The sequence below is a fragment of the Pipistrellus kuhlii genome, unplaced genomic scaffold (genome assembly GCF_014108245.1).
Source record: "Pipistrellus kuhlii isolate mPipKuh1 unplaced genomic scaffold, mPipKuh1.p scaffold_m20_p_1, whole genome shotgun sequence".
In the NCBI taxonomy this organism is placed as follows: domain Eukaryota; kingdom Metazoa; phylum Chordata; class Mammalia; order Chiroptera; family Vespertilionidae; genus Pipistrellus; species Pipistrellus kuhlii.
The window spans coordinates 69,837,721-69,858,257 of NW_023425404.1; the positions used below are offsets into that span (position 1 = coordinate 69,837,721).

Below are 20,537 nucleotides of genomic sequence, written 5' to 3' on the forward strand. Positions count from 1 at the left end.
CAATTTTAAGGCACGTGTATTTTACTGATTTTCACAGAGAGGAAGGGAAAGAAATAGAGAGTTAGAAACATTGATGAGAGAGTAACATCGATCAGCTGCCTCCTGCACACTCCCTACTGGGGATGTGCCCACAACCAAGGCACATGCCCTTGACCGGAATCGAACCTGGGATCCTTCAGTCCGCAGGCTGACACTCTATCCACTGAGCTACACCAGTTTTGGCATAGTGGGTGGGGACCTGACTTTGGGTGGCATGGTGCGTCCCAGACTCTGACAGGAGGAAGGTTTTCATATATATTTTACTAATTTTCTTTCATCTCTGACACTTCTATAATAGAGAAAAGGAAAATAGCAATATTAAATTATTTTCTCTAATTTTGTGCACCGGGACCACTAGTATTAAATATGTTCTAAATACAAAATGAGGCAAAAAGATTAAAAACTGTTTTTATAGACACAACATTTTCCCACACCACTGTAACATCCCAAAGAACTATAACTGAACCTATACTTTTATTTTTTTTAAATATATTTTATTGATTTTTTACAGAGAGGAAGAGAGAGTGATAGTTAGAAATATCGATGAGAGAGAATCATTGATCAGCTGCCTCTTGCACACCCCCTACTGGGGATGTGCCCGCAACCAAGGTACATGCCCTTGACGGAATCGAACATAGGACCTTTCAGTCCACAGGCTGACGCTCTATCCACTGAGCCAAATCAGTTTTGGCTACTTTTATTTTTTTACATACTTGAAATATTGTCACTACTATGATAATTCACAAATGGATCACCGAAACCACTTTTGCTAACCCACATCACCACTAAAATAGACAAACCTGTTTCTTAGGGTATAAGCAAAAGTAAATTATTAATCCTTATCAAACAATGAGAATGTCAACACATACATTTATAATCCATAATAGTTTATTTCTATTTGAAATATAATACGAACATATATATTTTAGCTAAAAAGCTTAGAAAATCAAGTTCCTACTTTGTGTTTAATAATCCGATGTTTGTCTTTTCCTTCTGGCATGCCTTCAATCATGTCATTTTCCTCTTCTTCATCACTGTCATCAGCATTTTCCAAGAAATTGAATGTCTCAAGAACATCACCAGAAGGCCTGAATGAGGGGAAAAAGGTAAATCCAGATATTCCAACAGTTACTTCTAATATTTCTTTCTGGTTCCTATTTTAAAACAGCACTTGAAGGTACTTCAGAGATCTAAATGACAACCTATTTATAAATGTATTGCATAAATATTTTACCTAAGAAGAGAATTCTGAAAGATTATTTATATTCTACAATTAAAGTAAAAGTGACTGTTTTCTCCAATGTTTATTGTCCAAAATATTTTAATTACTGTATCAAAATAAAATCCTGTATTATTAGACACTCAAATGTGATGCTACTTCTCAAAATAAAGGCACCATAAGCAAGAAACTTAAATTAAGCATTTCTTATAACTTTATAACCTGCTACAGCTTCGACCAAATGTTTGAGGACTAAAGCCAAAGTTTAACTTATCAGGCTGCCCAAATTTAAATTTATCTTAAATCAGTTATAGAACATTCCAATCCATTTCACATTATATATTTTTATTGATTTCAGAGAGAAAAGGAGAGGAAAAGAGAAAGAAACATCAATGATGAGAGAGAATCACTGATTAGCTGCCTCCTGCATGCCCCACACTGGTGATTGAGCCCGCAACCTGGGCATGTGCCCTTGATTGGAACTGAACCAGGGAGTCTTCAATCCAGAGGCTGACGCTCTATCCACTAAGGCTTAGTGACTAAGCAAAACTGGCCAGGGCTTCACAGATTTTCTTTACCTAAAAAACGGGATCCTTAACATACTAAAGATAGCTGCCTGAACTTGGCCAAACCACTTAAACTTTTTGGCTTCAACTTATTTATAGGCGGGGTGTGTGTGTGTGTGTGTGTGGATATGTGGAAATTGACCTGGATGATCTCAAATGTCCTTATCAACACTAAGAGTGCATGGTAACAAAAACAATATAAAATTTAGTTTTCTCCCTCCCTGATTGATTCTATTAATTCAAATTAAGGACACAATGTAAGAAGATTTTTTCTTTTAATAGCACTTTAACATGGCAGAGGGTTTTAACAGGTCTACTACATTTTGCCTAATCCAGCACATTAAGGATTCATATACATACTAGAGGCCCGGAGCATGAAAATTCAGGCAATGGAGGCGGGAGGGGTCCCTTAGCACAGCTTGACCCCTCAAACAGTCCGGGAGCCCTCAGGGGCAGGAGGCCTGATGATCAGGGGAAGGCAGTGTCCCCATCACACCTGTTGCTGCCACTGTAGGCAGTGCAAACCTTGGCCGGCCCTGGTTACCTGAGCCCCAGTAAGCCCTGGGTAGTTGGGCATCCGCCCTCTGAGGCTTGCCTGCACCTCAGGCATCGGCTAGGCAGCTGACATCCGAGACTTGCTTGTGCTTGTACTTGTGCTTGGACTGGCCTTGGTTGGCTGGGAAGCTAAGGGCAGGTCTTGACACACTGTGCAACTGCCACTTTTCCCCCACCCCCACCACCAGCCAGGCTGAATGGACTGGGGGACTCCAGCAGGGCTGAGGGGACTGGGCGCCACCATCTTTGTCACAGCATGATGGTCAATTTGCATATTCCCTCTTTAGATAGGATAGATTGTAAAAGAGACTGTTTCCAAATGCAAATTAGTAAAAAAAAAAACAAAAAAAAACACAAACACCAACTGCAATAATATAATATACACTTATTAGCTCAGCATTTAAAATATCTTACCTGATAAAAGAATAATATGCAAATTGGCCATACCTCCTCTACACCCACAAGCCACGCCCACCAGTCAGAGTGAGTATGCAAATTAACCTAAACCACGATGGCTGTGTCCACTGAGAGTAGGAGGGAGGCTTGGGTTTCCTAGGCAATGGAAGAAGCCAAGCTTTCTGCCTGCCCTAGTCAGCCTAAACCTCTACTCAAGGTTACAAAGTTTCAATTATAGAAGGTAAACAAATCCAAACAGAAATGGCGGCAGCCTCGGAGCAAGTAGAAGGCTTGGCTCCGCTCCAGGCTACAAAGTTTCATTTGTAGAAGGTAAATAAATTCCAGATCACACTTTTTAATCTCTATTAGCTCTTTTTTGATCTCCAACTAAACCATTTAAAATAAGCCATGGCTGATGTGTCTAAGTGGTTAGAGCATCCACCCACACACTGAAGTCATGTGGGTTCAATTCCTGGTCCAACCTTACAAAGGCAAGAAGCTGTTGTGGATCTTTAATTTGTATTCATATGTGGTATAGTAAACTGAATTACTCTAAAATACCTATACTACTTAGCTTGGTTAGCTAGTAACTAAAAATTTAGAATACTTTTCCTCTTATGCTACAAAAACACTCTATGCTTCCTAAAATCCTGAGTATAGAAAATAAAGGCTCTATTAAATGCTAAAGACCAGGGGGTGTGAGAAAAATGTAGGAGAAGAGTATGGGGAGTGACAGCTAATGAATATGGGGTTACTTTTTAGGGTGTTGAAAATTTTCAAAACTTAAACTGTAGTGATGGCTGACAACTGTGAATATCCTAAAAACCATTAAATAAAATTTATGGTATGTGAATTATATCTCAATAGAGACATTAAAATAAAAAGAACATTTGGTAGCTATCTGAACCCAAACAGAACCCAAAGCCTCATGACTTTTACACTAGTACCTAACCACTGCTATTCTGATTACAGAGTAGCACAATAGTTTACTCTTGGTAAATTTTAAAAATCAGGATGTTAAAATAACTCTGAACTACATGACATCACCCTTAAGTTTTAATTTTATATCTATTTCAGAACTATTGCCATTTAAAAAGCATGTAAATGGGAAATTTATTGCCTATGGTACCACTCAGGGAGAGAAAAGTCTTTAAATTTGATTTCCACCTGTTTTAAAATTTTTTTAACAGTACTAAAAAAGAAGGTAAAAAGATTCATAATACTCATTATATAAACAATATTAATCTAGAAATATATATCATACCTTTTGATTTCTTGTCCTTTTTGCTTAGGAGATTCACCTCCATTCAGGATCTGTTCTAAATTCTTTGTTTCTACTGATCCATTTGGTTCTGAATTGGATAGTCCAAGTAATGACCTTACCCGCTGAGACCGTACATCTAATATTGTATCTGTGTAACCTACTTCCTGAAGATACCTATAAGAGAAATTAAAAATATAAAAACCCACATATTAACACCAGCAAACTTAACTAAAAATTACATTGAAGGATTTTAGGAAAACCCATAATCCTATAAAATACATTCTTCCTTTGCCTCAATAACTGTCTTCTCTATAGACTAGTTCCAGTTTTAAGAGAAAAAGGCCAATTACAAACCGAAATTTAATTAAGAAAGTGAACAGCACAGATAACATTAATCAAGGGTCAATTACTAAATCCTAAAAATCCCTAGAGCCTTAAGAGGCCATTATGAGTTGATGATAAATATTTTAAGTCTGGAAAGTGGTAAGAAATAAGCAGAACTCAACCTCAGAATAGTTACATGCTAGGTTTAAAGCCAGAGGTAGATGGACAGGGCACTTCTCCCTCTGGGATCAATTATCTATCTCATTGCATTTTTATTATCCTATGGTCTTGAAACATTTTGTATATCTAAACCAGAGTACTCAATCCAGAATCCAGGATGAAAATGAAAAAGAAAGGAAAGCAAGTTAAGGAGTTCTCACCTGACAAGCCTTCCTATTTTCAGTGAAGTAGAACCTTAGGTGCTCTAATGATAGCAAGAGAGAATGGGCGGAGAAGTGGTAAAAGTTTACAATATCCACTGAAGTTGATGGGAGGAGGTGACCAGAATTATGGAGAAAGGCACTTTGCAATGTTTGGACAAGAAACCATGAATATATAAGGGCATTTATAAGATTCAATCATTTTTCTCCAAGAATTATTATTATTTTTTATTTTAATCTTCACCTAAGGATATGTTTGGTTTTAGAGGGAGGGATGAAGGGAGGAAAACACTGATGTGAGAGAGACACATCAATTGGTGCCTCCCATATATGCTCTGACTAGGATCGAACCTGAAATCTAAGTACATGCCTTGACCAGAAATCATACGTGCTATCTTTTAGTGTATGACAAGATGTATCAACTAGCTGAACCACCTGGAACTGGCCAGGACTCTCCAAGAGTTATTTAGAAGTAGAAGCACAATAACTGAACTAGGGCTGGAAATATTGCAAGTAGGTATACTAAAATGACTGCTGTGAGAGGGTAAGCAGTGAGCAGCAAAAGAGCAAAGGGTTCTAGCAAAAGGGTGATGGATAATGGGGTCTAAGCTGGAGCTAGGAAAATTAAAACAAACAAAAAGAGCAAACAAAAATAAAATAAAAATCAAACATAGGTCGAGAGGAGCTAATGAAGAAAATAGTCAGGCTCTAAAGAGCAAGGTAAAGTCAGAGGGTGAAAACATGGAACTTGGAGTGAGAAGTGGAATTCAAGATAACTGTTGGAACATGGACTACCCCAGAGGTAGTTCTAGGTAATATAACAAGGTCAAGACTCTGACCACACATCACTAGGTTACTTAAATACAGGTAAAGATGTCTAGAGTTGAGAAAGTTGAACAATTAATTGTAAGTAACCCAGGATATTGGGAGTACACCAGTATCAAAGTTGCAAAATAAAGAGAGAAGAAGAAATAGATCAAAGACATTAAGATTTGCCACAGAAGTACTTCTAATACAACGAAGAATTCAAATGTCAAAAAAGGTGCCTCAAAAATTCAAGTGAAGAATAGGAATTTGGCAAGCCACTTCTGAAGTTTCAGATATCCAGTTAAATGTTTTCTCTAAACCAGTCTCACTTAAAACCAAATATGTGAATTTTGCAGTGATGGAAATGGAGTATCTACAAGTTTGAGTTCTGTATTGTTTTTGTTCTGGCCTTCAGTCTTTACAACATACTACCTTGTAAATAAAAAACAACAACAACAAAAAAACCCAGCAGCATCCTGGGGAACGTTCAGAGGAAACAAATTTTAAAAAACAATATGAAAACTATATGCATTGTACCTGTATCATTAAATAATTTTTCATTTGAAAAGTGACTGAATATAGGCAGTTCCTACCTAGATCCTTAAAACTGAAAATGAGCCATTACTCACTGTCTTAATAGCTGTCTGCCTTGCTTCCACGTTAACTGGCTATTCTGAGGCGCTGTGGGAGCTTCTGTATCTTTGGTTTCTTCTAAAAATTAACAACAGAAAGACAAGTTTCATACACATTATTTCAACTATTGAAAACACTGCCAAAGTTCTCTTAAGGGAAAAATTCTCACAAAAATACACCTAAATATTTTTATAAAGAACAAAAAAAAAATTAACTTTTATTGAGTATTTACTGTAGATCACACTCATTTCAAATGTGTTTATCCCAATAACCCAAACACTTAGGTACTAACCTCCTGTTTTAAAATTAGGAAAAGTCAAGTGTGCATTAACTATAACTACCATGGATTCAAAAATCAAAAGCCCAGGCTTTGAAATACAATATTATTATTACTTTTCCAACTACTAGAATTCTGAGTTGAATACTTTTGAAGTTAAAAAGCTATACTTAATATTTACAGTAGCTATTCAAGAGCAACACATTTAAGAAATTAGGTATATATAATAACAGCCCTGAATTGGTATCAGTAGAGTACATATAGTTAATTTCATTTTTAGAACTAAAAGTTAAAGTTTTACTAAAGATAAAAAGTCATTTTTATTCTCAGGTAACAAAGTATATATATTTTAAAAGTTTAGACTGAAATTCAAAACTACTTATGGGCACTATTTTCCCATAAATTTCTATTATAAAAATAAAGATAAAGCAGAGAGGGCCATTAAAGATCAACCCTCAATGAACGTTGAGAACTTAGAATAAATCCAGTTGTTAGGCTCCTAGACTCCTTAGTCACATGAACAAGTATTTATTGGCAGTAATTCAAATATTCTCTACAAGTATTACTTCTCTAACCTTAACAATCCCATTATTATTTTCTCATTCTTTCCCTGAACAAAGGAATTGCTACAATTTCTAGAAAAGATTCTTTCATTCTAACAGTCACCTTATTTTTATAGTTATAATTTTTTAATTTATATCATTTTATTTTTAAATCATATAAAATACAATCCATAACAGAAAAAAAAATTACAAAAGAATAATAATGCCCCAAATCTCATTACCAAAATTTAGTATTTAAGACTTCATCATACCCTGACCAGTTTGGCTCAGCGGACAGAGCGTCGGCCTGAGGACTGAAAGGCCCTAGGTTCCGGTCAAGGGTATGTACCTTGGTTGCGGGCACATTCCCAATAGGAGATGTGCAGGAGGCAGCTGATTGATTTTTCTCTCTCATCAATGTTTCTAACTCTCTAGCCCTCTCCCTCTCTGTAAAAAATTCAATAAAATATATATATATTTAAAGATATTATCATTTCATATTTTTCATCTGAAAATACACACTTAAGCTTCTCCCTCCTTAAAAAAAAAAAAGGACAATATGTGTACTGCATTATAAGCAGCTTTTGACAATGTCTTTGAACATTCTATGGCAATAAATATAGGTTAACATCTAAAATGATTACATAATATTCCATAGAAAGTATATACCTATTTAATTTAACCAGTCCCCTAATGTTGAAATTAGTTTCCATTATTCACTATTATAAATAATGCTGCTAAGGATATTCTTGAAGTACATCGTAAGCGTACAGCTCACTGAATTTTTGAACACACCCATGTAACCAGTACCTAAATGAAGAAACAAAACATTGTCAGCATCCCAAAAGCTTTCCTTGTGCCCTTTTCTAGTCACTAGATAGTCCAAGAAAAACATCAACACTATCCCAAATTCCCAAAAGTAGATTAATTTTTAATTCAATAACATTAAATCAATTATATCAATTTTATGTGACTCATCAAGTTGTCAGGTTTATTTACAGTTTGTTAGCTTGTTGCTAAAATAGCATTCTGCTACGCTAAAATATCACAATATATTTATGAATTCTAATGCTGAAGAGCATTCCAATTTTTTCTAGTATTACTTGCTATTAAAATTAATGAACATACATATGCATTTTAGGGAGTGGAACACCTAGGAATGGAATTACTGGTCCCAGAGCATGCTACGTTCCCTTTAGGAATACAACTGACAAATTGATTTATAATTCCAAGATTAGTAGGTCTACAAATTCTCATTATTCCACATCCTCATCAACATTTGACTTTTTCTCTTTTTCATTTTAGCCGTTCTGGTAGGTGTCTAACTATATTACACTGTGTTTTTAAGTTGTATTTCCTCAATTATTGATAAAATTGAGCATCATTTCATATGCTTCATGCCATTTGTAAATCCTACTTTATCAAGTGCCTTTTCAGGTCTTTTGCCGGTTTTTCTACTGCTACAAGTTTTTTTAAATCTAAATGCAAGGAAAAAGGAGCTCTTTAGGTATTTGGGTACAACCCCCTTTATACGGTTAGTTTTAATATATATATATATATATATATTAGAGGCCTGATGCACAAAATTCGTGCAAGGGGCTCAGCCCTTGCAGCCTCCGAGGCTGCCCATGCCCTCGCAGCTCCAGCTTCATCCGGAAGGCTGTCCGGAATGTCATCCAGCTGTCCAGTCTAATCACATATTATGTTTTTACTACAGATTGGTATTATTGAGACAGAGGTTAAACATGCATATCTTGTACTTTTGCCAAATCAATATTTTGCACATTTTCTCTTTTTTATATTTTGCTTTATTTTGAGCATTTAAAAGGCAATACTGATTCACTTAATGTTTACATAGACTTTGATGTAAATGATTTTATCCACCTTGTTTGCATGGTGTTTTTCTGACCATCACCTTGTTTTCCCACTAAATATCCTGAATAGTTTTTCTACCTCTAAAAACAATCTACTATGCTATTAGTGTGTCTCCTATAAATAGAATACTTGAATGTTATTTTACTTCTCTATTTCAGAAATTTCAATAGTTAAGTTTAAAAACTTAACTATTGAAGTCTTTCAGTATGGGCAGGAAATATTTGCTAAATGATTTTGCTTTATACAAACTGTTGCCCTGAGACCAGCTAGCCAGTTCTGACTCTAGTTCTAAGAAAATGTGGCTGCAACTAGCCTCCTTCCTCACATTTATGCAGACCCAGTTATGGACAGTTCTTGAGTTCTAGAAAGTGATTGTTTATTTTCGGAATATTCTAGCCATATTAGAAAGTGGAGATCATCTAAAAATAAATCAACTGCAGGTTGTATGTATAAAGTGTTCTGCCTAGTTCTTAGTACTATCAAACCAAAAACAAATTAACTAAACTTATCAAATGTACTAAATACCTAACTAAAAAAACTCCCACAAAAAAACCATATGTAAGCTTTACTGTCCGTACAATATACAAATACTTTGACTTTTTAGATATGGAAACAACCATAGGAGAAGAAAAATTATGTATCAAAAAGACATCTTTTTGTCTTAGTACCCAAGATCCAGCAGCATAGAATTCAATTTGTACTATCAAAATATATATATATATAAATGGCTTTTAAATATACTTGAGAAATTACTAATATTATTTCCAAATAGTATATCATATGAATCAAAATGTATATACCTTTTTAGACTTTTAGGATACTCAAATGGTAATCATATGGAACACTAAAATTAGCTCTTTCCTATATACAGCCCCCACTCTCTGCACAATTATTCGTCAAATAGTACTCTCAGATTCACTATTCACTATCAGTTTAAAAAGAGCTAAGCCAATTAGAGATACTTTTTTCCCTTCCTTATCCTTATTTGGCTGCCTCTACAATTTCCATATTCAATTAAATTTCCAAATGTTTTAGAACAAACTGAGTTAATACCAGCTTCTCCAAACAAAAAGTTTTCAATAGTAAAAAATTAAGGCTACATAGGATGAACAAAAATTGCCTACAGGTGGAGAAAGAGTTATGACTTCATTACCTTTCACCTCTAAATTACTATAAAAAAATGGACCCACAATTTTACACAGATTTCAACACAACAAAAATAGGAAAAATAACCTTAGAATTGAGATGCAGATGAAACTACTTACTTTTATTCCTTTATTATTTTCCCCAAATTCTAGACAGTAGTAGTACAATAGTCAACCATTTGACCAACCAATTCTTTCAAAGGAAAATAGGAGGAAAAGAGAATTTGTCTATTAAATAAAAATAAGCTTGAACGAACTATTCTTTGGGAAGGGGTGAGGAGAAATAGAAAAATATTTTACCTGATTCAAAGGTTGGCATTTTCAAATCACCTTGGTTCAGTTCTGTGCCATATTTTAATTTGTGATATTTTGCCCTGAAAAAATTAATAATAAATTGTTGAAAGAAAAATTTTTTTCCCTTATTTACACAGTTAAGAAACTACTGGTAGATTTCTCCAATAACAAATAAAAAAACGGTATGAATGTGTTTCTTTCAACTTTACCTACAAAGGAAGAAATGTACTGCTTTAATAGAAAAGAGAGGTATATTACCCAGCTAACATATATACCCAAAAGAAAATCCCAAGACTTAGATCCCATAATAAAAGATATTTCAATTTAAAGACTTCAACATTTTTCTTTCCTCGTATGACAATAAAATCAAAACATCATCTTGTATTTTGTATCTTTCAAAGTTCTTTGGAATACCTTGTACAATGATATAGAGAATAACAGTGTTCTAATTTATTTTATTCACATAATAAATTGAATCACACATACCTTTCTTGTTTTAATGCATACTCTAACATCTTTATTCTTCTTACTAAATCCTTCTTCAAGTTTTCTTGACCTTTTCTTTCTCCTTGCAAAAATGCTATTCGGGCCTAAAAATATAAATGGTTCATTTATTTTCACTTTTTCTTAACTATACACAGGGAACTGAAAAAAGGAAAACAATAAATGTAAATTTCTGCACTTTTATTTATGATAGCAAGACTAAAAATTCATAGAAGCAGTCAATCAAACTTTGTTAGATAACATAATTACTTTAAAAACAAAGATAACTACAAACTATCTGCTTATAATCCTTAATGACTACTAATTTTACATGATCTTGAAAGAAAATTTTATGTGGCCCAGCTGGTGTGGCTCACTGGTTGAGCATAGACCTATGAACTAAGAGGTCACAGTTCAATTACTGGTCAGGGCACATGCCCTGGTTGTGGTCTCAATCCCGTGTGGGGTGTGCAGGAGGCAGTTGATCAATGATTCTCTCTCATCACTTATATTTCTATCTCTCTCCCCCTCTCCCTTCTTCTCTCTCTGAAATCAATAAAAACATATTTTAAAAAAGCAAAGTGGACAATCCATGAACTTCACCGTTCCTTAAAAAATAATAATGACCAGAGGTAACAGAGGGAAGATAAGGATATAGAGGACTTGAACAACGTAGTAAGTCACCTGGATCTAATAGTCATATCAGAATATTCTACCCAACAACAGAATATACATTTTTCTCAAGTATACATGAGATGGTCTCCAGGATACAAGGCCACAAATTAAGTCTTAATAATTTCAAAAGATATATATTATAAAAAATTATCTCCTCTGAACAAATGCATGAAGTTCAAAATCAGCAATAGAAACAAACCCAAAGTCACATAAGTGTGGAAATTAAACAACACACTGTTAAGCAACTAATGTAAGAAACCACACACACACACACACACACACACGCACACACACAAAAGTTAGTGAGGAATGAAAACAAACACAAGATACCAAAATTTATGGGACACAGCAAAAACAGTGCTAAGGAGAATATTTATAGCTATAAATGCTTACATTACAAATATATAAGCAAGATCTGAAATCAATAACTTAAATTTACAACTTAAGAAATTAAGAAAAAGGATTTAGCAGAAGAAAAGAAATACTACAGATTAAAGCATCTATAATAATCCTAATATAATGAATAAAGTGACACAGTCCGTAACATCCATAACGACTGAACAGATGCCAGGCTGCATGCACAGCAGGCTCGGGTGGGCAGGGTCTGGCAAGTGGGCTGAACTGCTGAACTCTCAATTCTTCCTGGGTCGCAGGCGCTGTGGCAACACAGCAGTGACTGCCGCTGCCAAGGTGGGTGCAAGGAGATTGGTCTGGAGGGCTTCACGAATGCCTCACAATTGCACCACGATCACCCCACAGAGGGCACCAGCCGGGGGACTCCATAATCGCCCCAAAGAGGGAGGCCCAGGCTACCCAGCCAGCAGCAGGCGGGACCTCTCTCTGCAGGACAATCAATCACGGGGCTTCCGGACTTTGAGGGGGCACAGGCCAGGCTGAAAGACGTGAATTTCAGCCCCCCGAGGGCATGAATTTCATGCACCAGACTTCTACCGGTACTATGCTAATCAGACCAGACAAACAACCTATCAGATGACTTTCCAGAGGAAGTTGCCGCTTGGGGGGGGGGGGGGGGCGCATACACACACGCAAGGCAGAGGTGGTTAGAAGGGACAATGAGGCAGGCAGGCGAGCAGTTAGGAGCCAGCGGTTCTGGATTGCAAGAGGGATGTCTGATTGCCAATTTAGGCCTGATCCCACAGTTGGACATCCCTCTAGGGGTCCTGGGTTGCGAGAGGGTGCAGACCAGGCTGAGGGACACCCTCCACCCTCTGTGCACAAATTTCGTGCATTGGGCCTCTAGTACATAATTGAAATAGAGAACAGAAAAACAGTAGATAAGAGTTAGCATCAATCCTTCTAAAACATTTCCAAAAACTGAAGAGGGAAAATTCCTTAATTCAATGAGGTCAGCAATAAATACCAAAGCCAGTTAAGACACTACCAACTCCCAAATACTCAACAAAAAATTCAGCAGTATATATTACAAAAATTACACATCATGACCAAGTGAGATTTATTCCTGAAATGCAAGGATGAGTCAATGTAAGACAATAGATCTAAGCAATATACCTTATTAAAAGAATAAAGGAGGAAAAAGCCACATTTCAAAATGATGCAGAAAAAAGTTTGACAAAATTAAACATCCTTTTATGATACTCAACAAACTAGGAATAAAATGAAGCTACTCAACATAATAATGAAAAAGCCACAATGAACATCATACTGAATAGTGAAAGATTTCCCTCTGAAATCAGAACAGGGAAAGGATGCCTACCTTCAGCACTCCTATTCAACGTAATAACAGAAGTCATGGACAGAGCAATGAGGCACCCTTTGCCAAAAAGCTGCATTTAACACTTCAGGTCTGTTTCCCACTGATCACTGGTGGAAAGGACTGGACAAAGGAAGTTTAGACGTATGCCCAGTAACGGTCTGAGTGATGTGGGCAGGTGCCTGTCAATCACACATGGAAACAAATTAGTGCCCAGATGGGCATGGCTACTGCAAGCAGTGAGAAATTAATATATCGACTTCTACACAAAAAGACACTCTCTTGGCTCCAGGGTGCTGGACTCCAGTGACTCCTATTGCAGGGGCATATTCTCCTGTGCCCACATGGCTTATGGCCATATAAAGCTTCATGCATGGACTAATAGAGTTTAATTAGGTTGGATGATGAACTACACCCAGCTGCAACATGGAAGGGGAGGGGAGACTGAACTCCCACCTGCACCTCTTTCAGGATTGGCTTAAGGGGCAGAGGACTTTGGAACCTGAGGAATGTAACTTCATACATATAAAGCCTTTATCACATTTCATCCTCCCGTAGGGGTTTCTGAAAATTCTTATTTCAGCGGTACCCCAAGAGCCTTAACCTCACTCTGACAAGTAGTAAAGGAATTCAATCCTCAGGTAACACCAGGTTACAGTCAACAATATTTCTATAAACCATCAATATATAATCCCTACAAAAGTAGGAAAGCAATTCCATTTACAGTAGTAACAAAAAGAATACTTAGGAATTAACCAAGGAGGTGAAATACTGGTACAATGAAAACTATAAAATACTGCTGAAAGAAATTAAAGACAAAGAAATTGAAACACATTTCATATTCATGGATTGGAAGACTTATTAAAATATCACTACTGTCCAAAGTGATCTACACATTCAATGCAATCCTTATCAAAATCCTAATGCTAAAAAGCAGTTAGTTACCTACAAGGAAGCTTTCATATGATTGTCAGCTGATTTTTCAGCAGAAACTATACAGGCCAGAAGGGAGTGCCAAGAAATATTCAAAGTGATGAATAGCAAGAAACAAGATTACTCTACCCAGCGAAGCTCTCATTTAGAATTGAAGGTCAGATAAAGAGCTTCACAGACAAGAAAAAGCTAAAAAAAGTTCATCACTGCCAAACCAGTATTACGGGAAATGTTGAAGAGAAAGGAGGAGAAAAAAAAGTCCAAATATATAAACAATAAAGAGGCAATAAATACATGTCTATCAACAATTGAATCTAAAAATCAAAATAAATGAATAAGAAATCTAATGAAGAGAATAAACTGGTGAATAAAAGAGAATCAGAGGCATAGAAATGGAACAGATTGATGATTCTCAGAGGGAAGGGAGGAAACAGGAAGAGATTAAACAAAAATCTTATATGCATTAATGCATTACCTATGAAAAGAGACAATAAGGTGGTGAAGGCCTGGGGTGGGGCAGGAACCAGATGGAAGGGAGCAATGGGGGGAAAGAAAGGAGGACATCTGTAATACTCAGATTAAAAATAAGTGAATAAATAGAAGGGGGGGGATCCCAATGGCATTTTTTTGGGTAGAAATAGAAAAATGCATCTCAAAATCTACAAGGAATATCAAGGAAACCCAAATAGCAAAAACAACCTTGAAAAATAACAAAGTTGTGGGCCTCACACTTTCTGATTTCAAAACATACTATTAAGCAACAATAATCAAAACAGTATGATACTGGCAAGAAGACAGACAGACCAACAGAACAAAATAGGAGATCAGACATAAACCTTCAGGACATTATGCTATATCAAATGAGGTACACAAAAAGACAAGTACTGTATAATTCCACTCTTCTGAGGTATTTAAAGTAGTCAAATTGATAGAAACAAAGAGTAGACAGGCGGTTACTGAGGAGGGTGCAAAGGGACAAGCAATGGTTGTTTAATGGATTTAATGTTTCAGACCTGTCAAATAAAAAGGTTCTGGAGATCTGTTTCACAATACTGTGAATATACTTAAAACTGTTAACTATATACCCTAAACATATAATACAATAGTTGACTTAAAAGTTTTAATCAAATAAATTCAGTGTTGGCCTTCCTCAGGGGCAGTTTATATTGACTTCCCTTTTCCCCTCTCCCATATTTTGTTTTCATGTGTCATGATTTTTTGTTGAAAACTAGGTATTTTAAATAATGTAGCAACTGTAGAAATTGAATTCTCCCTTCTCAGGATTGTTTATTGTTGTTTTTTTGTTATTATTGTTTGTTTAGTAAGTTTTTGGAACTAATACCATGAAATCTGTAGTTTTTGTTGTTTTACATGGTTACTGGTTAAGCTAATGAGTAGGTAAGACATTTCCTTGGATATCTGGAACATGTAAGCTTTCCAGGGGGTGGGTCTCCATATGTGTGTTGGGATGTACCTTCAAGACACAGCCCGACAGTTAACAACTCTGTCTTAGCTCTCTTTTCCTGCTTGTTCAGAGCCTAAAGGTTAGTCAAGAAGTAAGAGTTTAGGGCCTTCTCATATTTCCTGAGCATATGCAGATGTTATGCCTGTTTGTGGCCTTTTGGCTTTCAAGGAATATGTTGGAGCTTCCCAGAGTCTCCATGGATGTCTCATTCCCCAGTTTTTCCTTGTAAGCTTTTTATTATTATCCTGTTGTTTCCCCCAAATATTGTCCATCGCCAAAGGCACCCTCCACCCAACAAAAAACAAAACATGCTGTTTGCACTGGATGAGCTCAGAGTAAGCCAAATAAAGACAGTTTTCTACTAGAGTTTTCCAGAGAGCCACCAGACATTGCAAATAATGACAGTTTTCTGTGAATGGGACTTTTAAGGAACTCCAACCCTGTTCTGTACCTTCAATTGGCTGGTGATTTTCCACTATGATTGCAGGCTGTTGGTTTCATGGCTATGTGGAAGTGGGAAAGGGTAGATGGTAACAGGGCAAATAAAAACACCACAAAGTTTGCTGTTTTTACTGAGATTTAGCCATATTTGTTGAATAAACACTTCCTGTAGTCTTTTGTAATTTCAGAGTTCTGCCGAAACCGATTTGGCTCAGTGGATAGAGCGTCGGTCTGCAGACTGAAAGGTCCCAGGTTGGATTCCGGTCAAGGGCATGTACATTGTTTGCGGGCATATCCCCAGTAGGGGGTGTGCAAGAGGCAGCTGGTCGATGTTTCTCTCTTATCGATGTTTCTAGCTCTCTATCCCTCTCCTTTCCTCTGTAAAAAATCAATAAAATATAAAATAAAATAAAATCTGCCAGTGTTCTTGTTATTTTCATGAAGGAAACAATTTCAGAGGTCTGTACTCTGCCATTCCAGCTGATCAAGAGTTATATCAGCAGTTAATAAAGGATTTGTGGGTTTGTTCTCCAAGTGAGATGGTTTAAAGCCATGGTTGGCAAACTCATTAGTCAACTGAGCCAAATATCAACAGTACAACTAACTATGAAAATTTCTTTTGAGAGCCTAATTTTTTCAACTTAAACTTCTTCTAATGCCACTTCAAAACAGACTCGCCCAGGCTGTGGTATTTTGTGGAAGAGCCACACTCAAGGTGCCAAAGAGCCAAATGTGGCTGAGAGCCGCAGTTTGCCGACCATGGGTTTAAAGGAACCTGGGAATTACAGATTTTCAAGTTAATCAACCCACCCTCCCACCCCCGCACCCTTTTCAAAGTTCCAATTTTTCCCCCTTTTCCATGGGTTCCTTGGCATAGCAGAACTGTACAGACTGAGAATTTAACTTTCTTTGGAGCTCTACCACTCTTATGATTAAGATCTGGTCTTTAGTCTTTGTGGCTTCCTGCTGCTAGAGATGAATGTCTTTGTTACCAAAGAACCTCTCTCTGGATTTCACACTTAGCTTTTATTTCTCCTCTAGAGGCCTGGTGCACGAACTTTGGTGTGGTTCCTGGGTCTGGCCAGCCATCGAAGCATGAGCATTTGGCGTGGAAGGGCAGGTGCCAGCTGACCTCTGGGTCTCCAGGCCCCTCTCTGCCTGAGTCATCTGGCCCTTGCCTGGATCCCTCAGCGCCTGGGAGCTGGGCAGTGGCTCCGCCGCCACCTCTACTGGTCGCCGTCTGCTGGGCAATAGGAACTTGCTTGCAACTACCTTGGCCTGGTACCACCTGCTCCAGTCCCGCTCTTGTCAGGGCCCATTGGGGCCAGCAGCACCTCCACTGCCAATGCCATGTTGCCCATGCCTGACATGTTCCGTACCACCCCCTGGTGGTCAACGCACATCATAGTGAGCAGTCAAGCTCCCAGTCGAGGAGACAGTTTGCATATTAGGCTTTTATTCTATAGGATTATTCACTTTAACTTCTTGTTATATTTTTCCAAAGGGTCAGTTGTCTTTGGCAACAACAAACCAATTTTATGGTTCTAATATTTCTCAAATGCCAGATACATTGGACTTCTAGTGCATGGATTGGCACACTATGATTTGCAGACCAAATCCAGTTCCAGGCAGTCTGTTTTTTATAATGTCCCATTTTTAAAGAATTGTGAAACAAAAAACAACAAAGAAGAATATGAAATACTACCTGGTCCTTTTAAAGAGTTTGTGAACTTGTATATTTCCTTCCACTGAAAACTACCTAGTTTACCAATAGTGAAAGTTTTAACAATTGCACTGCCACTTTGTGCCAGGGGTTCTCTATTCTATTCACCACCATGGAATTCTTTGGCAGCTGGGTGGTTAGGTAGATAGTAAACTCAAAACTTCATGTTAGAGCCTGCTTTCTTGAACCATTCCCATCACCAGGGGCTGCTAGTTGGATTCCTGGGAAAGCTAACTGAGATGGTGATTAGCATCTCAGAAATTAATTAGGGAATGTTCTTAGGACAACATCTGTAGAAGGAATGGAAAGAAAGCAGAGGGATAAATTGGGCTGAAATGTAGTATCAAAAAAGACAGTTGACTTTATGAGGAACTCGAAGCTGGGATAGCCTTCAGAGAGTTGTCCATAGTTGTGGCAAGGTGCTGGGCCCTTATGTTTTGATCAGTCACTTGACGAAGGCCACTTGGACAGACAGCTGTCTTGAGCTGAAGCATTCCTGAAAAGGCCTGACAGGTGAAAGCTGTTTTACAACAGCACTCCCAGTAGCTGGAAATAAATCCTTTATTTACGGGGGAATCTGGGTAGCATATTCCTGTCTGCTACATATAGCTTTATGTGAGTTCTTTTAATTATAATTTTACTTAAAATATTTTTAAGTGAATTTTTTTTTTAACGAGTCAGTTTTTTTCATGATAAAGCTATTACATATAATCCTCTCACACTCTGCACTGTTCTTCCTAAGGCACACTGAGTTGTTTTAGTTTTGGTTTATATAAATAATTAGTTAACCATTTGAATACTTGAAATCTATATACATAAAAACCCAAGTGACCAGCCAATCATTTGGCCAACCAGTAGCTGACATGCTCTGACCACCAGGGGGGCAGACACTCAGCACAGGATTGGAAACCTCAGCCATGGAAACATGGAACAGACTGATGAATCTCAGAGGGAAGGAGGGAGGAGGATGGGAAGAGATTAACCAAAAATCTTACATGCATACTACAGGCCCAGTGCACGGATTCCTGCACCAGTTGGGTCCCTTGGTGTGGCCTGCGCCCTCTTGCAATCCGAGACCCCTCAGGGGACATCAGAGAGCCATTTTTGCAGGCCAGGCTGAGGCACCCCACCAATGCACAAATTCGTGCACCAGGCTTCTGGTGTCATAAAATCCTTACAATGCTAATCTTAGGGATTGAAATTTATAGCAAACAGGTCTTAAAAAGATATCTAATTCAGCCTGTTTGACAAATGAGGAGGTTGAGAACAAGACAAAGGGTTATAAAGCTAGTTAGTGATAAGTAAGGATTAAAATGTAGGTTTCTACCCTAGTCAGTTTAGCTCAGGGGATAGAGCATCAACCCTCAGCTCTGATTTGAGGCAACCATTCGAGTTTTCTCTCACATCAGTGTTTCTCTTTCTCTCTCTGCCTTCCACTCTCTCTTAAAAAAAAATCAATGGAAAAATACCCTCAGGTGAGGATTAACAACAAAAAAGTAGGTTTCCAAACTCCCAGGCTAGTATACTTTTAGCAACTACTTAACTTAGTTTCTAAGAAGACAGTATTAGAGTTCTGAAACTGAGAAGTATTTTTTGGCCTTTAAAGTCATTTTGCTGCTTTTTGAAATATTGTTAAACAATACATACAACAGTAATAACAAAATCTTCTGGATTCTATCATTTTCATCACCCCTGAAATTAATTTGGACAGATGAATCTGATTTATTTTTAATTTTCCTGGAAGATGGTTCCACAGATATCTTTGGAAGTTTTTTTCTGATAACTATGGGTTATCAGATAATGGAAACTCTTCATTATTTCTTTGCAGACAGGATTATATAATGAACATGGTTTCCAAATGATGTCTGACAGTGCTCTAGAATTTAAAAATGTAGCACTTTAATTTTAGTGACGTTTTGGATCATCTGAATTGTAATTGAATACTGTCACTTGACTCTCGGATTAGAAATTTACATTTGTATTTATATTTTATGATGACAATTACTGTTTTAATAATTGGGGACAAATATTAAAGGAAAAGAATAGAGGTAATTTTAAGAAGAATGTGCTTTTGAGTCAAGTGAAGACCAAGTGATTTTTCTAGTATATGAAATTATAATCCTATCCTAATATGCAAATCAACTGAATAGCACAATGACCGGTCACTAGTACACACACTGACCACCAGGGGGCAGATTCTCAATGCAGGAACTGCCCACACTCACACAGGGTGAGCACCTCTTAGCCAGAAGCTGGGCTCATGGCTGGCAAGTGTGCGGAGGTGGTGGAGCCTCTCCTGCCTCTGACTTCTCGGGGGCTGTTCCCCAAGGGGGCCCAGACTGAGAGGATACAGACCAGGCTGAGGGACACTCTCTCTCTCCCCTCAGTGCACGAATATTGTGCACTAGGCCTCTGGTGTTTCATAGTAACGTGAAACAGAAAAATTACATACCTTAACATAAGACATTTAATAGTTAATAGTACAAGTATTCCAAATTAAAAGGAATCTTATGGTGGTGCAGTTATTATCATTTTCAGGTTGTGAGCAGATAAAAATTCAGCAAAATCACACAATCCATTCTTTTTTTAAAAAAAATATTTTTTATTGATTTCAGAGAGGAAGAGAGAGATGAGAGGGAGAATCATTGATCAGCTGCCATTCTGCATGCCCTCTACTGGAGATCGAGCCCACAACTAGGGCATGTGCCCTGACCAAGGATCAAACCATGACCTCCTTGTTCACAGGTCGATACTCAACTACTGAGTCAC

At 37.3% G+C, this 20,537-nt stretch overlaps 1 protein-coding gene across 2 annotated transcripts in view; it reads right to left on the bottom strand.

The window, feature by feature from the left end:
* Positions 1 to 20,537, bottom strand: part of STRN3 (striatin 3) — a 77,967-nt gene that overhangs the window by 37,142 nt on the left and 20,288 nt on the right. For both annotated transcript variants that reach the window (XM_045585195.1, XM_036451004.2), the window contains 5 exons: positions 10,803 to 10,906; positions 10,323 to 10,396; positions 6,180 to 6,261; positions 4,040 to 4,213; positions 998 to 1,127 (listed from right to left, as the gene is read on the bottom strand). In XM_045585195.1, coding sequence (XP_045441151.1) covers positions 998 to 1,127; positions 4,040 to 4,213; positions 6,180 to 6,261; positions 10,323 to 10,396; positions 10,803 to 10,906 — 564 coding nt within the window. The remainder of the gene's footprint in view (positions 1 to 997; positions 1,128 to 4,039; positions 4,214 to 6,179; positions 6,262 to 10,322; positions 10,397 to 10,802; positions 10,907 to 20,537) is intronic.